The sequence below is a fragment of the Stigmatopora nigra genome, chromosome 12 (assembly GCF_051989575.1).
Source record: "Stigmatopora nigra isolate UIUO_SnigA chromosome 12, RoL_Snig_1.1, whole genome shotgun sequence".
NCBI classification, from domain to species: Eukaryota; Metazoa; Chordata; class Actinopteri; order Syngnathiformes; family Syngnathidae; genus Stigmatopora; species Stigmatopora nigra.
In genome coordinates, this window is record NC_135519.1 from 13,765,615 (window position 1) to 13,786,236 (window position 20,622).

The following is a 20,622-nucleotide window of genomic DNA, read 5'->3' on the forward strand; positions in this document are numbered from 1 at the left end:
ACTTTAAATTTAATGACGGTAATAAACAGCAAGTTAGTCATGTGGTTTTCACATCCGCTACACAGATCTGAAACCGAGGGTTCAATCCTCAGTGGGTTCTTACCTTCCTGTATGGAGTCTAAATGTTGACCCTAGGGAACCTATCGCTCGGGAGCCACATGTGGCTCTTTTGATTGGTGCTTATGGCTCTTTGCTAAACTGTGAGCTAAAATCTGGACACTACACCGCTTTAATCTTCCAGTTTTTAACTAAACCTTTCTATTCCATTGATTAGCATTAGGGTAACAGTTTTGTCAACATAATTCTGAGACTTTTCCAACTTTAAAGGCAGTGAAATGACTGAAAATGCATGTTTTACATGAAAAATTAGAGGGAACATTGCTCCAGGGTCTTAGGTTTCCTACCACGTCCCAGAAATGCATGCTAAGATGGTTAAACTAAATAGTTTGAGTGTAAATAGTAGTCTATTGTGTTTAGCAGGGAGACAATTCAGGGTGTTCACCGCCCACTGTTCATAGTTGACTGGGATTGTCGATTAATAGTCCGTTTTTGGGTTTGTAGCTGGTCTACAGATCATTTTCAATCTGAAAAAATCATCTATATCCACTGTAACGTAGTGTCTGTCATCTCATTTTTCGCAAAGGTCGTAAATACCGTTTGTCCGTTGTAAAAACGTACGCAAACATTGGTTCCCAGGTGTCCTCTGTGCTCCAAAACTAGCGTGGCGGAAAGAGCCGGCCGGACTCATCTGTCAATTACGCTAAGCTCCATCGGGCCATTGTCTAAACTGTTTTCTCACTCGTTGGCTGACTCCACTGATTTATTGTCAGTGGCCCTGACATCGATATACAATTGGGAGACGCTAAGCTGTGACGGCTGAGCACAAACTCTTGTCAGGGTATCAGCACCGCGCCGCACATTACGTTCCATTTACATTATTCATTGCAATGGGCGGAGTGAGAAAATGGTTTGGGATTCATGGCTTGTAAACGGGGAAAAAATAACGTTACCGGATTCGAGCCAGGAATCAGAAGTGTGACGAACTGAGCTAACTTGAATTAAAACAACTTATTTTGCGGCTTGTCTAGTAATGGTCGGATGTAAATAAACTAGCGAGGGATGCGAGAATCCTTTAAAGCAGAGGTCGGGAACTTTTTTGACAAAGAGAGCTAAAAAACAATTGATATTTTCCAATGTTATTCGTTGGAAGCCATACTACGAATTTAAAAGTGTATTTTCTATTTATTTTTGTATTTCACCACTTTTAAAGTGGATAAAAATGAATATTTTTTAAAAGATTCTTATACTTTTGCCAATCAAATGAGAAAATGCATTCCAGAAAAGTATACTGCCAAGAAAAATGAAGATTAAAGTACTTCTAGATGTAATATCTCAGTTCTATCACCAGCGATTTCCAAATTTTAGCTCACAGGTTAGCAAAAAGAGCCAGATGCACTCATCAAAAGAGCCACATGTTGCTCTTGAGCCATAGGTTCCCTACCCCTGCTTTAAAGAGTCTACGCAGTACAGCATTCGGTTGATCTTTGAAGATCTTTTAATGTCAGACGGAGACCGGCGTCCGGTCTGAAAAGAGCGAGGTCCCTCCCCGAAAATGTAGCCGGCCCAAAGCGACCTTTCGGTCTGTCACTTCGATTCCGCCGACGAAGCTAGGTTTAACGGACGGAGCTGGTTTGGCGGTCACCATAATATAGGTTGACAAGTTCTTTTCGCCGTCACATTTTGACATGCGGATGCTTTCTGGCGTGCGGATTGACCGAGTCATTTTTTTAGTCCGAACCGCATCTGTATCCTTGGAATATTGTGATTTAAAAAAGGCTTCTGTGTTCCACCTGCAGGGTGTTGACGCACCAAGACACGAGGCTTTCCGTTTGATAGCCGTCAAACGGAATCCCGTCTGGCTATAAGAGACGTTACGTAGTGGGAGTTTTATTCTGAATGGCAGTGTGTTGAGTCGTTTTTGGAACAGCGCAGGGGAATCATTGTTCGATAGCTAAAAATGGCTGAATTCCAAGTGGTTAGTGTCAGATTCTGGTTGGTTTGCGGGCCGCGTAAACGTCAACTTGATTTCATGTGGACTGGATCATTTTAGATATAATATTTAGATTTTTTTGTGTAATTAATGGATTAAAAGAGCTAGAATAAAAATCCCGAATATTCTGTTTTTATAGAGCTAAAACAATGTATATTTTAGCTTGTTTTAAATATATTTTAGGATTTAACTAAGTGATTTTTTAACTAGAAATTGAAAAAAATGATTAAAAAATCACATGTATTGATTTAAAAAGGGGAAAAGCAGGAAATTTAATGTACATCGGACCATTTTAGATAAAAAATATTTAGTTTTTCATTTATAAATGAATTAAAAAAACTGGATTATAATCTCTGAATATTTTTTCTAGATCTAAAACAATGTTTATATTAGCATTTTTATATATTTTTCAATTTTACAAAATGCTTTTTAAACTTAAAAACACCGAAAGATGGTTAAAAATTGACAATTATGAATTTTAAAGGGGGAATATCGGGAAATGTAATATACATCTATACTCTTCATTTGAATTTGATCCTAAAACAAAAAGTCTACACTCTTGATTAACTTTCCCGGGCCACACAAAATGATGCGGCGGCCCAGATTTAGCACCCGAGCCTCCACTTTGACACACGTGGGTTAGGGTCTAAAACTGCTATCTTTAATACAGTGTGGCGTGTGTGCTTGCAGGACTCGACACGAAAGCTAAAATACGCGTGGTTTGCGACACCATTAGCAAGTGTTGACACGCCAATTCGGACAGCGTAGAACGGGCGATTGGTAAACAAGGCTAGGGAAAGATGGCCGACAAAGTGTCGTGTTGGCATATCTGGCAGTGCTCTTCTTTATTTGCACACGGTGACCCCAAGTTGTGATGTCTCTGGGCTAGCTGACAGTTTGTTTCACGCCCTATGACCTAACGTGATTCCGGCTAAACTATATATATTCTTTTGTCCCGAGCCTTCTAGCCTGTACGGAGGAAAAAATATATGTTGCATTATCTTGCGTGCTTTGCTTTATGTAGCTAGCAGGCAAGCAGGCAGGCAGTAGATTGTAAAAGCACAGCTTGGAAGGATGATATTAAGATAACCTTGGGAGCTAAGCGATAATAACCATCTGTCCTTCAAGGCTTAGCATTTTGCACTGAATCTCCACATAGTGGAACGCAATCATGGCAGGTGACTTACAAGCTCTTGGAAGTTATAAAATAATATATATATATATATATATATATATATATATATATATATATATATATATATATATATATATATATATATATATGTATTGTTTTCTATTGGCAATAAGGTCATGTGTTCAGTGACACCCGCATAACCCGGTTAAGGACAATAGTTTGTAGTGTATCAGTGTTAACGTAATGTATAACAATACAAATGGCTGAATGTTAAGACCAAGCGTATGTATACATGTACTTTGTACGTTTTTTTAATCATTTCAAATTGTGTAAGTCGTTAAAAAATGTAGTACAGGATCTTCTAAGTAGGTTTTTTATAAAACCGATCTTGTTTTACCCATTTCGGGTCTAATCGGAATAGTCTTAGTCACTGATAGCTAGACATGGAAACGTAAACAACTGCTAATATTGTTGTGCTTTAAGCTCACTTTCCAATATATAAATATAATGTGTCAGCAAGCAATGTTCCCAGACAGTCTAGATGTCAGCATCATACAGCAACATCGACATATTTTAGTTGTGTCGCGTAGCATTTGTACGTTTTTTATGGGCTAATAAGGGGAATTGCAATCATTAATAAGGGGAGCAATTGGCCGAGGTTGACATCTATCTAACTGAGCTAACATTAGAAGAATAATTAACTCTTTAGTACTGCTTATATCCTAATATAACATTGACAATTGGAGTAGATCCCAGTAAAGCCTACTCTGCTAAATGGCTTAGAGTCTAATGTGTCAAAGTGGCGGCTTGGGGGCAAAATCTGGACCAGCGCATCATTTTGTGTGGCCCGGGAAAGTCAATGATGAGGGCCGACTTTCTTTTTTAGGATCAAATTAAAATTAGTACGTATAGATGTATATTACATTTCCTGATTTTCCCCTTTTAAGTCAATATTTGTCATTTTTATCCATTTTTGTCTGTTTTTAGTTCAAAAATCTTTTAGTAAAATCCAAAAATATATTTAAAAAAGCTCAAATAAACATTGGTTTAGATCTATAAAAAACAGAATATTCAGGGCTTTTAATCGAGTCCTTGTAATCCATTCATAAATTTAGTTTTAAATATTCCATCTAGAATGGTCCAGCCCACATGAAATGGAGTAGAGATTAATGCGGCCCGCGAACCAACCCTGGCTTAGGGTATTTCGTTTTTTCTTGAAATGACCCCCATTCCTCCGCTAATGATTTAGAAGCATCTCTTCCGTCAAGCGATGTCCCGACATCCCTCGAATCTACCGGCCTATGACAAGGTACTCATGACAAATTGCCCATCTTAATTCCGTGACGTGCAGTCGATAATATTTGGCTTCATTAATTCCCGCGGCCCAGAGAAGACATTGTGGCCCTATTAGCGTTTAAATCTCATCTTTCCGTGTCTGGCTCGTACCTCGGCCTACGACTCAAACGAGCGACCAAGCGGATAATCCGCTCCGAGCTCCGAAACATGTACCGTTATAATTAGCTCTGTCAGGTCCGAGCCCCCTACAACCCTCATGCAGATAATATGATAATATGTCTTCATAAGCGGCTGACCTTACAAGCTCAATATTTCTCCCCTTATGAAGATTACATGTCAATAAAGTAATTGAGTCCCGGGCCGTGAGGCCGGGCATGAGATTGAGGTTATTGGACTTTTCGGGGCCAGTGATGTACGAGCGTTATTATTCTGTCTGTCGGGGACGGTCGGGGACGGTCCGAAGGGTGTCACGGGGAGGGGGAAGCGTCCGAGTATCGCGAGATGGATCCGCACTTAATCGTGGCTTCATCTCTTGGTGTGAACAGCCAATGCGGCGTACCGATAAAGTATAGTGGCCAGGATGGTCGGCCATCTGTCTGAGATGGCTATGGACAATCGGGCTAAATTTGGCTAAGTGTCTATGGTAAAACGTCTGCACGAGTCTAATAGTACGCATTAGGAAAATATGTTCTTGGCTTTTATCTGTTTGTCAGCATAATTTCCTTCTAAGAACGGGCTAGAATATATATTATTTGTAGCTTTAAATTCCTTTGGATGGACAGTTATTACTCTAGTTTAGGTTTAGATTAGATTAGAAGTTTTTTTCATCCTGTATTCCGGACAATTCTTGGTTGTAGTAGCAAGACAGACAAAAGACACAGAAGACAATGTAGACCTAGTTCAAAAACAGGAGCCACACAAAGGACATCCACAAGGTGGAGACCTTCTGCAGACAGAACCAAATTATGGTAACACTATTATTTCGCTAGAAGCAATTTACTTGACTTGTTTATTCGATATTATTAACATTTGTTTGGACAACATGCAGTGGAATAGGTCAAGTAGTTCTGGGATGGCAGGTCGATTCCAGGCTATGACTGCCTGCTCTCAAAGTGTCCTAAACACAGAATCGCAAAATGTCCCGGCTTGTAGTTGGACAAACCCTGTCCTTACAAAACTCTGTGATTGTTTCCATCAATTTTTTAGCCTTTCCCAGACTGTTTTGTCCAATGAATGAACAGCGTTTGTCCATGAATATGTTGCTTGTTAAATCCCTGGCCACAAAAAAATGAAACGTGAATAGGAAGCGCACTATCTAGTCTGGACCAAATGTAATTTTCTTTGGTCCAAAGAACTGTTGTGAAGCCACCCCTCTGGAAAACATAGACGGCATGACCTTGCCACTCGCTGTCTCTTTCTCGTCCCATGTTAAACGGCTCATGGCGTCTCCAAGAATTGCCATAAAGAGCCTTCCTTCCATCATAATTTGTCTGTCAGCGCCAGAGACGGAGGTAATGGCACGTGAAAACAAGCGCAAGCAAACAAACGCCGCTCGGACACATTTTCAGCTCTGAGGGGGGGAAGAAAAGTAGTCTGGAGACATGTGGACATGTGGGACCACGGCAAACGTTAAAGGATATTTTAGCGTGTCCTCTCGGATTAGGCCCCGCAGATTGATATTTCCAGTCAGATGAAGCGTCCACGTGAGTGATCCTGTCCTTCCATCATTGTGACATCAAGTGGCTCTGGGCTAACGCTATCCCGCGTGGTACGCCAGCGGGGGTCCCGGCTAACGTAGGCCCCCTCTTCTTTCTCTGCCATCTCCCCACTGTGTCACGTCCAATCAGCGTCCGGGTGGCCCGGCAGTCCGTCTGCCGGAGCCCCGGGAAGTAACGGCTTCTCGGGTGTCGGGGCGGACTCTGAAATGATTCGATTCTAATAACCGGGTGACCTTTTGGCCCCAGATCGTCAAGACAGTAGAGTAAGGGTGAGGCCTGCCACTGTAGCAAAAGGCGTAGCAAGATAGCGCTTTGTACTGAACACTGCACGGATTGTTTGAGGCCAAAATGGTTAGCCTATAGTTAGTCTAAGAAGAATTATTATGTTAACAAAGACTTATTTATTATGCATCTATTTTGTTCTTGGTATCAGATGAGAATTTTAGAAAATTACCTTCCTAGGTATGCGACTTATAGTCCAGTGCGACCTTTATGCATAGTTTTACGTATTGATTGTGATTTTTTTGGGGCTATTGTGACTTGTACTCATTCTTGTTATCAGATCTATTTTTAAATTCTCTCCAATAGATGCGAGTTATACTCCAGTACGACCTTTATATGTATGTTTTTTGTCTTCATTGTGACTATTTTGGGCCTTTTGGGACGTGTACTCAGTCTAAAAAATACAGTACTTATCTTTAATGTACCTTTATTCTTGGTATCAAATCAGAATTATTGTTTAATTCCCTCAGATAGATGCGACTTATACTCCAGTGTGACCTTTATATTTATTTTTTCCTTCTTCACTATGAATTTTTAAGCCAATTGCAACTTCTACTCCCTCTGAAAATACAGTTCTTATCTTGGCCAAATCCCAAAAGGCTACATATTGTCCTTTCTTAAGTCCTACACGTACGATAGATGTCTTTTCACCTTGCAACAGGTGACGAAAACCCATTTTCCGTCAGCGCCTCCCAAGAAAATCCATTTTTTTTTGTTTTTTAACCCTTGACCCAACCCCCCCCTCCACTCAATTTTGCCCACCATTTTGGATGTGATGGAAACAGGCGTTGACAGGTGGCGAGGTGGCGTTTTGTCCGACCATGCGTGAAGTCCATCATTGTCTGTGCGGTTTAGTTAACGTGGCACTTAGCGACTGACAATGTTTGGGAGCCGGCAAAACACCGTCATTGTCACGTCATTTGTCTTTCCCGGCCAGACAATTTGACACGAGCGTCGTCCCGCAATCCACTTCCCGCGGTAGGCGTGTGTTTTTTTTTTTTTTTGGGCCACCGGCGTCCCCGTCCGCGGTCTCGCCGACTCCCCTTTCCCCGGGCGCACTTTAATGTCGCCGTAATTGACCCGGCAAAGAGGTTGATTCCGCAGTCCCTTTCATGCTGTTTTGCCTGATAATTATTATTTAATGTGTTGAGATGGAGAGCATCATTAATTCATCCCTTCTTCCCCCAATGTCAAAGAGATGAACGGTGAAGTTATCACTCTCTGCTGATTAATACGACGCTCTTTTGTTATTGAATCCCGTCCCAGTGATTAAACCGCCGCCAATACGAGTCTCCGAGACGCTAATTGCGCTTTTTTTTGGTACCTGGTCAGAGGTTCCCAGCGCTTATCAGTGGCATTTCTTTTAATTATAAATCCAAGGCCTAATGAAGAACGCGATCGATCAGCGTCACGGCTAAGAAAATGAGCGTTGGTGATTAGCGCCGTCATTAGCGGCGTCCTTAAGAGAAGACAATGTCGTTCACGTCTTGATTTTTTATGGAATGGTTCCCGCTAAACAAGCGTCTTATCGTACCACGCCAGAACTACTGTAACCACCATTTTCTTCCCGGTGGATTAAATGTCACTAAAATTAATATCCCCTTTTATTTTTTTTGAGTTTCTATCAGTGAGTGGTTGAACAGACATGTCACGGTGATATCATACTCGAGTCCAAATTGATGCGTTCCAGGAATTCAATTTCCTTTTTTTGTCTAGGCGGGTTGAAGGTACGACGACTGATAGGCGTTTATCTGGCCAGAACTGGAATTCCGCCAACGCTGAATAATGTCGTCCTCTATTTTAAGGGTTTGCTGATGGCTATTTAGTGGAATGATGATGATGGAGTGTCATGTTATATGTTGCTAAACCAGGATACCTGAAAACCTTCTTCCAGTACTTGCCGGTCATTTATTTTGAAGAGATTTCTGTCAAAATAAAATGTGCTGTATTCTAAATAGACACCAATACTGCCCTTAGTTGTTTGAAATAGTCTCCAGCACCCCTTTGTGAGGATAAGTGGCTTATATAAAGAATTGTTGATAAAAAAATATATATATATCACATAATAATAGTTTAAATGTATTACTTGTTTTAAGTAAAATCCAATTTTTTATGGTTTAACATGCTGAAAGTTTGATTTAATAGTTTTTTGTTAAATAATAACAATAAAATAATTGTTTTTGGAGGTAAAACTAAACTAAGTTTAAGGAATCCAAAATGTGAGATGATTATTTGATTATTAGATATTCACGTTTGTACTCTATTAATTCGCAAAACAAAATTAATGTACATTTTTTTTTACAAATAATGACTATTATTGATCATAAGCTCTCCTATTTAAAGTAGATTGGACAATTATTTTCATCCAAAGCAGTCAATAAGTTCAAATAAGTCAAGTTTAATCAAAAATTGCCCCATCGATGCTTAACATCAAGTCTAAATGTATCTTTATTATTAAAATTCACGCTAAATACAATAAAACAGATTCATACCTAATATTTGAATGAAGTTGCACTATAGGGGAACATCGGCGTCATTACGCGAAATGCCTTGCCACGCATCTGTTCATCTCTTTTAGGCTAAGCCAATGAGATTTCTTGTAACATACCTACACACCCACTCACACTGGGTTGTTTCTCCGGCTTCTGCTGGGTGAAAAATGGCCCAGATTTTCCCCGCTAGCCCGTGTGGATGCGGAGAGTATAAATGGCTAATGAATTACAGATGAACATTGACGCAAATGAATGTCCCAGATGTCCCAGGGTTATATGGCAGCTATTTAAAAGTTTAATCAATACGCCCAAGTTAGGAACATGCAGCGGCGGCACTTGTTTGGCCGCCGTAAACGCTATGGGAAGGAGAGTCGGCGGACGGCCGCGGGAAATGCGACGTGACGACGGCTATTTGTGTTTAATGGACTTTGCGTTTTTTTTTATGGCGGGAGGGTAAATGTAAGTTGGCAAAATAGCTAGCGCTGGGGAGTTTGGTTGGAGTCCCCGCCAGGGGGACACATGTCACCGCAGCTGTTAAAATGATAAAGTGCACCACGGTGGTGGAGCGTACACATCGTTAAGATGACAATGTGCACCACGAGATGTGCTTTGCTCCAAAGAGGGAATCGATTGTGATTGGTCTTGAATGGCAAAATGTGTTGGAATTCATTGTAGCCGTGTTGTCGTTTTTTGAAAATGTCCCCTGCGTATGGTGTTTGACAGTGGACCTTGATTTAATTTCTCATTAGTTTGTTTTGGGTTGTTCTGTTTTGGTTAGGTTTGTTGTATTTTGGTTTGTTTAGGCCTGGTATGGTTTGGTATGGTATGGTATGGTATGGTATGGTATGGTATGGTTTGGTATGCTATGGTATGGTATGTTATGGTATGGTATGGTATGGTATGGTATGGTATGTTTGTTATGGTATGTATGTTATGGTATGTTATGGTCTAGTCTGGTTTTGTCTGCTCTATTCTGAACAGGTTTGGTTTTATATGGTTTTCTCTGTTCTGGTTTGATCTGGTGTGGTCTGGTTTACCTTGTTTTTTTATGATATGGTATGGTCTGGTTTGGTCTTGTTTTGTCTGCTCTAGTCTGGTCTGGTTTGATCTGATTTGGTTTGGTATGGTATGGGATACTATGGGATAGTATGTGATGGTATGGTATGGTCTAGTCTTGTTTGCTCTGGTCTGATTTGTTCTGGTTTGGTCTGGATTTGTGTGCTTTATTCTGGTCTGGTTTGGTTTTGTATGTTTTTGTGTGCTTTATTCTGGTCTGGTTTGGTTTTGTATGTTTTTGTCTGCTCTGGTCTAGTCTGGTATGGTCTGTTCTAGTCTAGTTTTGTCTTCTGATCTAGGTCAGTCTTGTCTACTCTGAGATATGCATGCATGGGCCACCACTATATTGCTGCTGCCAATAAAATCCGCCAGTAAATGTTTAAGTACCTTATTTTGGACATACGCCAGAAGCAGAAAAAAAATAGGCATAAGAAAACAATAGCAATTCAAAAACCAGACAACCAATGAGACACTTTAGACAACAACAAGCTAACACATGGGTGGGTGCTGGTAGGAAGTCTATTAATCTATGTTCAACCTTAACACACTTGCTAGACAAGAGTATATATCAACTCCATTTCATGTCATTGGACTGCCCTGATAAAAGTGCGAGCGGAGACGGATGGTGAACACAATGATAGCCGTAGACTCGGCGCTCATAAGTCACTCTCGCGTCTCCAAGCACCCCGCGCGAGCGCCTCCAAGTGTATGCTAGCATTTTGTCAACCCCTGGAGATAATACCCTAAATGTAATGGCCTCGTTAATTGGCTTTTTTCCCTCCGCTCTCTTAACATTTGTATTTTTCTTTTCCCCTGAAGGAAGTGGCCAAACTGTGGGGTGGATTCGTGGCAGAATAAAGTCGTAGAAACTGGCGAAAAGTGAAAGAAGGGAGCGCAGAATAAGAGCCGAGAGGGCCAAGGGGAATAAGTTATAGGATGTGAAAAGGAGACAGCGGGTGGATTGATGGCAAGAATAGATAACCTTGATGTTAAAAGCTACATCTGTGGGATGTGTCTTGTCTGTCTGTGACATATTGATGGCCCTTGAAAAGAGGCCAGCTGATTGTATGCAGGGAACAATCATTAAAGCCTCTCTGGCTACGTCCTCTCTCTCTTTTTCTTATCCCTGCATAATTTGCTCTGTCTTTTAATGAATGGTCTTTTAAGGAAATATATGTATATTATTTTAAATGTGCTCCAAGTAGGATGGCTCTATTAGTCATCCTTTGGGGTAGATAGGGTCATAAACTGTTTCATTTGGAAGGATTTACATCAGATATTGTTGTGTTTATTAATGTAATGTTACATATATATGTTCATTAACATGAATATGTATATGTTTGTTAATATGTACTGCTCTTTTATTAGATGAATAGGACTCAAACTCAAGAGTTGGATGTAATATGTGGTGGCATTAGATAAGGGAGATTGGTTCTTAATTTTTAAATGTATTTTTACAGTAATCCCTCGATTATCGCAGCTAATGTAGACCAGACATGGCCGCAATAAATGAAAAACAGCAAAGTAGGGTCACCTATTAAAAAAAAAAAGAATAACTCCACCATTTTTCCAGGCATTTTTACCTAAAAACCTTTAGATGTTTGACTGTAAGTCCATAAACACTCTAATACTCCAGTAGTGTGGAGTATTTTTCTTAACTTTGATGGATGACCTTCACAGATCAAGACATCTCAGCCAGAGAAGGGACAAGAACTGAAAAATCTTCCAATACTAAGATACTGCAAAAGCACGGAGAAACTTTGAACATGTTCCAAGAACTGATCCAACAAGGGTGGAAAAACTCGGAAAAGAGCAATGTGCATTCTCCGATTTATTTTCCCCCCAACTGTAGTTATACCTGGCAACTCCATTTTCATTAAAAAGCGCCTGAAAACAGTCCAACAAGTTCCCTTCACAGCGAGAGTTTGCGCTTATTACCCGAGAAGATGGACAAAGATGGCAGACTAAAGAGAACCACTCCGACGTACTTGCTTTAACGGCTCGAGGCGCCTTTGGGAATCCACCTGATGAACTCCCGCCCTATAGCAAAGAGCCCAAGTCGTTCTTTTTATGAAGTCCATATCTGGCATCGGTCTCCTCTCGGCGGGGGTCGACTGTGATTTGAGCAACATGAACGATGCTACCGCTATCAGCGTCTGCGTAAAATGGAAGAAATTCCCCAAACTATTAAAGGTCTTCCACTTTACTCCGTCAAAGTGTGCATGCCGCCCATGCCAGTCGGATAACGGCGCATTAAGACGCACTCCCCCCCGAGCGCCCGGGCGTCGAACCCGGTCGCCAGCCGTGTTACCTTTGTCCTCGGGCCAACCATGGCAGCTGGAGTTTGGAATCTCCTCGCTGTCAGCCGTGTGTTATATCCCACTCGCACACCGGGGGAAGAGGCAGGCGGGCGTGGAGTCGGTCCCGGATTTTATCGGAGGTGACAGCTCCTCACACTGGAGTGTTTGGATCACCTCAAGTAGCGGGGCCGTGGGGGCCGTGGGGGGAAAATGAGCGGCGCTCCACTACAAAGTCCAGATTTAGATTGACTGCGCTTGTCCCGGGGCCCGTGGGCCGTTTCTTCTTCTTCTGCCGTCGCCGCCACCGAAGCCTGACAAGAACACCCAGTGCCGCCGCGAGGGACTGGTGCGTGCACATCTGTTTGCGCACTTGCTACGGAGATATGTACGTCGGCGCCCGGACGACCACTTTGAGGAGAGCGAGGTGTCAGCTTGGCTTACAATCTGGGCTGGCATCAGAATATGCTTGGCACTAATACGGCACCAGTATCTCTGTCCCTGTCTCTGCTTCCTGTCACTTAGTCGCCATCTTCTCGCCGCCGCCTCCGGCTCGTACGGATCAGTCTGAGTCCCGCCCCCGGGCGACACCGCCTTGCCGAGTAGGACCCCGCCAATGCTAATGACGCTTGTCTCAATTGGAGATAGGAAAGACCTAGCCTAGCCATGCTTGGTGAATGGGAAAGATGGTTTTATAGATGTGTAGTCGTGAGTTTTTTTATGTTTAAGGGGACTTTAGGTGTGGTCAGACCGGCATCCTTTGGTCCAGGGTTTGGTCTTACATTGAAAAGTTATTGGCTGGTGTGAATACAAACCAAGTGATCTACAAATCTGGGAACCCCTAGGCAACCTAGTCTACGAGGCCCGCTGTGGGTGGAGGTTTTTGGTCCAACCGAGTGTTTAACCAATGAGATAATGAAGACCTGACTGCAATCCACTGATTTCACTTGTAGTACACCAGATTGGTGAAGAGGTGACCCCTCTATGGGTGGGAAATCTGCATCGACTGTGGTGGTCCTTTGTGGAATAGTTAGCACATAGCCCTAAGTCTTTAGCATGTTTTTCTCGGTACTCTGTCTTTAGTCCTGCATCTCAAAATGACCCGTGACAGGCTAATAGAATACTCTAAATTTCCCATGTAGGCGTGTATGAGTGTGTTCGTGGTTGACAACCAATTCAAGTCCAATTCAAGTCTTCTACTGCGCAATTGTGTCTGGGATAGGCTTCAGTACTTGTGAGGATAATCGGTAACCCGTGACACCTCATCAGCGGGCCATGGTTTGGACACTTCTGGTCTTCAAGTATTCTCTTGTTAAATTTGAAGTAAGAATTCCAAATGAAGTCATTTTTAAGAAGTCGTTTTTCAAGGGTACGCAGGACGGCGGTTCAGGCTTTTTTTGCAGAGAGTCGGGGAAATAAAACGTGAGTGCCGCTTGTTAAGTAGCAAGTCCGCCATTGCATTTCATGATGTCATGTGTTTTATACGCCTGTTAAATGCATTAAGGGACGCACCCTTGACTTGTAATACACCTGCTTTAGACGGTACAAAACGCTGTTGTATGTTTTGGGGATTGTCCTGGTCTCTGTGGCTTTCTTTTTCAAGGTCAAATGGTTGAAAATATTCAAGTGTCCTGTTTTGATGTTACGCTCAAGGACAATTAATTCCACATTTGCCCTTTTCATAGTAGTCAATTTTTTTGAAGATCGTTTCAGACGGTTTTGGAATCGATACAAATACCCAGAACCTAATTTTTGTGTTATATAATGACCAATTTATTTGTCTAAAATGTAATTTTGTGTGTCTGTATACCCACCATCTTGCTACAGTGTAATTTCCCAAGTACGGGATGAATCAAGTAATCAAATCTAATCTAATATGGCCATATAAAATGTTGCCAGATCCATCGCTAACCACGCAATGTGTCTTTTACAGGCGTCTTCGCCAAATGCCGCTACGTCTACTACGGCAAGCATTCCGAAGGCAACCGCTTCATCCAGAACGACCAGCTTTGACGACGAGACGGATGGCGGAGCACCCCGAGCCATAACGCACGGCAAGAGATGTAAAGCCATTATTTATTGACATTCTGCATGCATTAATTTGATAATTGCTTTGACTTTGTAATGAGTAAGATGTCTGAAGATGGCCTTGTTGACTTCCCGTGCCACTACACATATACGTACCCACACATGACACGTACACAAAGTGACAAACAGGTCCAAAGCTAGTACCGCGAATGTCTGGGCCTGACAGCCATGATGGATCACCCATCTACCGCAGCCACTAATCAAGGGTGAAAGGGGTGACGGTCACACACCTGAGACCTGACACGGACACCGCCCACGCACACGTACGCACACCAAATATAAAGCGCTAAAGTGTTAGCCATGATTTGCAATCTTTTCGATCAACGGAAATGAATTCAACGCTGTTTTTTATTCGCTAAGAACGTTTTTTTCCACTTTGTTGCCTTATCGATGCCTTTTTTTTTGTTAATTTCACTGTTTTAGCCATCATAATTATATGATATAAATGTTGTCAATGTTTAAACACTCCTTTCAAAAAGGCATTATGAAATATCTGAGAATAATCACATCCTAATCACGTGTATAAGGTTAAATTTCTTCTTGTAAGGGCAACCAATTGGTTTCTTTTTGGTTTAAATGTCAAATATGGGCTGTTACTATTTGTAATAGTTGATTTTATTTTGTTCATTACGTCTGATTTTGCAATAATTCAAACATAAACAATACACGTGTCCAGACCCTCGCCTCAATGAAGTACTCATTCCAAATATGTGAATTGTTTACATCACTACAACATTCGCCATCTTGTATGTCGCCAATGCTAATGCCAATGTGGACATAACCTTCCTGACAAATAGATTCGCTGGCAACCCTCCAGTCAAACCGGCTGGGACGTCTATCGTGGTCAAGGTTAGTAAAAATTAACGTTTATAACTCTAAATGGAACTGGAGTAATTTAGGGTTAAACATGTTTCAAAAATAGTTCTTCTCTATTTACTAATTTAAGGTAAGTTGAGTTAAAGCTAAGAAGGGTAATGTAAGATGAACTTAATCTTCTTGTGCAGGACACCACAGTATCTCAACAACAATAATTTGATTGGACCTTCCTCTCTGTTGTCATCTTTTGAAGCATCCAATAATACTCTCCTTGGATGATATTTCCATGGCAGCGGTTCATAAATGTCCAAATTCTTACTGACCCAATGACCCAAAATGGTGTCTTTCTCAGTGCTACACCCACAGATAGACATAGACAAAGTCTAGCAAAGTAGCCTCCGGGCCTTCTAATTCCGAATGTCACTGATCCGTTCTGATGAAGTAGCGTGCCTTTTTCTTTCTCCAGCAGGAAGTTCCCCAACAGCCGGTGGCGGCCATGTCCAGCTCGGGGTCAAGCGGGCCGCCGCCTCCAGGTCCAACGCACGTCTCTTGCGCACGCCTCGTTCAATCCACCGGCCGCCGCCGCCACGCGTAAGTCTCCGCGCACAGTCTTCTGTTCCCGAGATAGGTCTCGGCGAGGAAAGGCGGCGCTGACGAGGATGGGAAGTGACACCCGGCAAACTCGGCGTGTCCTCCAGCCAGCTCCGGTGGCTGGCCGCCTGTCAATTCGGGCTCCGTCACCGGGACTGGCTCAATGGCAGCGCCTGTGACACATGTCACAAACTTTTAAATGTCTGCTCTTTTCAGTAGGATGGCTGGCTCCGCACTGCAGCCAGGGGAAGGATGACATTTGTCATGTGGGTGTGTATGTTATGGTATTTTTTTTCCTATTTGGTGCCTCCTCAGGCTGTCAGTCCCAGTTTCCTGTGAGCATATCACAATACGGACAAATAAACCTTGTCATTTTGAAACGCCGCCACTAGTGACCATGTCCCGGACGACATGTCAGGCGGAATATGGTCACATACGTTGTAGCTGAAAGTCGGTGCGCTCAACGACTGCGGTAGCATTTCAAACTGGGCGGAGACGTAAACTAGAGTGCCTGATCTTTGACATTTCAGGCCATCGTCTGAGAGTGAGTGCGACTCGTGGCCTGTCACCCGAGGCCGAGTTGGCGTCTTAAGTAGCTCAGTGTTTTGGGATTGATATGTACTGTGTATCCTATGGTCAGGGAACGTGTAGGAGTGTTTTCTAGGCTAGCTATGGGTAGGACTTGAATAGGATGATGGCCAATCACGGGGAATCATGAGACGAACGACCATTGGCACTGACATTTGTACTTGTAAATAATAGTTGTGGTCAATTTGAATGTGATTGTGGCGTGGGAGGACACCAGAGTACCTGGAGAAAACCCACATAGACCTTGAGAGCAGGAAGGCTATGATAAATATTAGATAAGAACTGTATTTAATCCCATATTTGACAAATTTCTTGGTTTGCAGAAGCAAGACAGACACAGAAGACACAGTAGACCGAGTGAATAAAGACAGGAGCCACACAAAGGTAGATGTTAAAGATATTATTTGCCTAGATTCTCCTATGATCAGTCTTAAAAAATGCTCACCATAATCAGGACTGAAAGAACCAATGGTATGTTCTCACAACTGCAATCTGTCATCTGGGTGTCGCGGGTGGAGTGAAGGCGTTGGGTGATTCACCTCCCCAAAAGGGACACTCCCCCACGTGACTCCCTCCTGTCAAAATCACTAAAGGCCAATCATCTTGCCCGTCATGGCGTTCAAAGCCCACGGCCATGGTGCTCGATTGACAGCCGCTAATGCAAATATACGTGAAGCCCTAAGAAGAAAGGGGGCGCGTCTTCGTGAGTGACAACGGGCTACTGATAGTAGAGCAGCCCTTCAAAAGTCACTGTCCCTTTTTGACTTTTCAATTGTCTTTATTTAATTGATGTATTTTGTCTCTGCCCAATATTTATATAGATCTAATGGTGCAAAATATGAAGACGGAAACCTCAATCTCTGTCTTTGATGCCTTGACAAGTCTTTTGTGGACTTGACAGTCGGTCCAAGACCTCGTTCGAGATGGTTTGTCTCAGTTTATTTCCGACCGGTCTGATATTCAGACCAAAGCTGAGATTTCTGTTATTGTTAAAGTTGTCAATGGCTGTTAAAAATTGTCCTTTTGTTTTTCATACCTGTCCGGATTGGTGAGGACCAGATCTACAAAGTCCGTGGTCCCTAACCAACTCTGGTGTGCACCAAACAGTCGGACCAAGACCTGATGGCAGAAGGTAGGTCTCAGTTTGTTTACAAGTGGTCTGGGTTTGGGTTAAAAGTCTAAATTGCAAACCTAGTAGCATGTGAAAGTGTTTTGTGGTTTCTATGTGGGAATAGTTCCATTTTTAGTGCTTTGTGGGCGAACACTAGTTTGGTTTAGACATTGAATATCGATCCTTCTGATTGGCCAAATGTCCCATCTGTAGTTGGAGGAACCGTATCAATATGAGCATGTTGTTTACTTCAGTACTCTCCCGCGTTACTGCGTCCAGACGTCTTGAGGCCACCGATAGACTGTCCCGCCGCGAATATGTTCTCAGATCCTGGCACTATAAAACAAAGCCAATATTTAGACGAACGTATCCCTTATTTCCAGCAGTCCTGCTTTTAGATGAGAAACATTTGTCATTGGTTACGTGGAACTGAAGTGCGGGGTTGGTGCATGTGTGTGTGGTTGAAGGTCTGTTCTGTGCACTTCTAATTAGCTTGTCAGGAGGCCTCAGGCTGAGCGGGCTGCTTGTGCTAAGAAAGATGGACGCCCCGACACGCCGGCTGACAGCCAGTCGATAATGTGGCAATTAATGTCATAAATAATTCCGCTGCCAATTACGTCAAAATGGACTTTCGGTCTGCGACTCCCTTATCATTTCCTCTGATAAAAAGAACAAGAGCCGTCACCCCCCCTATAATTAAATGGCTATTTTTATGACGGAAATAGAACGTGGCCCCTTCACGACGTGGAAGGGAAAACATTGTGGCCAATGGGGAATGGGCGTCTGGTGACCTTTTAGCTCAAAGTGGTTGTGTGATGCAACGTTAGGGTTCTTCAAATGTCATTGGTGTGTCGGGGCTGCAAAAGATGACTTCATTGGCGGACGTGTAAAGACAATTAGGCGCTCGTGATCGATGGCGTTGGGAAAAAGGTTGTGAGAGCTTAACCGTCGGCGGGATATTGATTTTGATGCTGAGAAATGTAAAAATTGGGCCTGGGAATGTGGGGCTGATCAATGATAAGCGTTGGGATTGTGTGAATGGATTGTTTGTGTTCTCTAAATATCTAGGAATTATGAGTTAACCTGTTTGAATGCTGATGTTTTCTTTCTGAACCACTTGGGCTTAGACAAAGTTATCTCAAAGTGTATCTCTAACATGTTTCAGGTTTTATAGAAGGGAATCCTGCCAGTGGGACATGCCCAGAAGACACCAACCCAACTCCAAGATGGTCCTGGATAGGGAGTAGAACTCAAGTCAATTAGAGGAGGAACCAGAGATCCAGGAATCACATCTAACTGTCCATCAATCAAGACTAGATGGTCATTGTCTCAGGTAAGGAGTTGAACTTTGCGTACCACTAAATGAAGAACTATTCCCTTCAATTCAATGACTCATATTCTCAATTTCAGGTGTTTGACCAAGGCTATCATGGAGGTTTTTGGACCTTAGGATGAAACCGGAGTATTCAAATGAAAAGCCGCCATCATCAACGTCCCTTCCAAAGGTAGGCCTACTTCACTGAAATATTTCCTTTCAGAAGTTGTGTTTTTTATATTTCATAAGTAGAGTATGTTTTACAAAAAGGGCTTGATTCCCTCCGAGGCCCCCACTGCTACCCCTAAACTGTTTAAAAATGTAAAAGCGTGATCAATATTTTATGAAGCATGTGTTAAAAGTAAAAGAAAATTATTAATTCATTCATGTACTCAACCGCTTATTCGACAAGGGTGGCGGGGGGTGCTGGAGGCTATCCCAGCTAAGTACAGGCAACAGACGGGGGAAGGCTAGGCAATTGCAGGGCTCAAGGAGACAGATAACTGATCTTTAACTAGGTCTACAATGTCTTCTGTGTCTGTTTTGCGACTGCAAACAAAGACATTTAACAAAGACGTGATGAAAAATAGTTGTAATGTAAAAAATCTAATCAAAAATTTTACTTTTGATCCTAAAAATTTGCAAAACAACATTCAGTTTCAGTTCAGGCTAGACATTTTGTGTTAGTAAGTAGAAATGTCATTCGTATTCTAAATTTTGTAAGTAGAATTATCTTTTGTAAGTAGATTGTCTTTTGTAAATACACTTTAATTGCGTAATTTGAACTTAATTTTAGTATTGCAAGACAAAAATAGGTCATACATATAGTAAATAGTATCATTGTAGAGTTGTGCCTTGTATGATGACTGCACGAGAAAGTAAAGTATAGTCAGCACGTTAAGGTGTCCTCATACTCGATAAACACACGACGTATATCTCCCGAAAGTAGCGCCGACGCCAATAATATGCGCACCGTCAGCCTCAAGGTTGCGTTTCATGCGCTCGCCACCGCCACCAAAGGCCTTGAGAGGACTATTTGACTAAGTGAGTAAATCAAGCGCCTGTTTGGCATTTCTATTACAGGCACCGGGGCGAACGCCGAGAAATAATAACCGTGCCTCGCAAATCACGTTGACTGCGTTGGCAATAGAGAGCCCTTTTTCTCGTTTACATGCGCCGCCGCATTGTTGTACATAAAGATGAGCATGTAGCAATGTCACATTGTCTCGCTAATGGAGGATTAAGACGTACAGTGAATGTTTTAGAGGTCATAGTTTGTCCTGAACATTAGAAACGTGTCATTTTATAGAAAATCCCAATCCGGTAAAGGTAATCGGGATCTTTTAAATGTAGTTTTTTTGGAAGTATTTACTCTTTGATGGCGACAGGCGTCCAATCTAGTGTGACTGGGAGGGTTGCACGCCATTCTATTGGTGTTTGGTTGAAATACATGATTAAAATCTGCCGTTTATAGTGATATGATGGCTGTAAAATAAAGTTTAGTCCGGAATATACGAATGTTGAATAGAAAAATGTTGGAAATAATATCAGGCATTGATTTATGGCTTGAAATAGCCAAGTACAATATATAATTTATGCTTATGCTGTTGTAGTTCGTCCATCTTTGTACAGGAAAATAATTATAAAATCCCCAAAACTCAAGGCTTTCTTGTATAATGAAAGTTTAATCTCTTATTTTGGCGAGCATTGTGTGACAAAACGTGCCATTGAGACAAAAAGCAAAGTCTAGCATGAGTAGCGACTGTTACGGTATGAATATTTAATCG

General features: G+C 42.2%; 1 protein-coding gene across 1 annotated transcript in view; it reads left to right on the forward strand.

Moving 5' to 3' along the window:
* Positions 1-15,092, forward strand: part of lrmda (leucine rich melanocyte differentiation associated) — a 184,288-nt gene extending 169,196 nt beyond the window's left edge. Inside the window, exon 7 of the mRNA XM_077729788.1 lies at positions 14,260-15,092. Within this exon, the coding sequence (XP_077585914.1) occupies positions 14,260-14,339 (80 nt within the window). The 3' untranslated portion in view covers positions 14,340-15,092. The remainder of the gene's footprint in view (positions 1-14,259) is intronic.
* Positions 15,093-20,622: the final 5,530 nt, after the last annotated feature.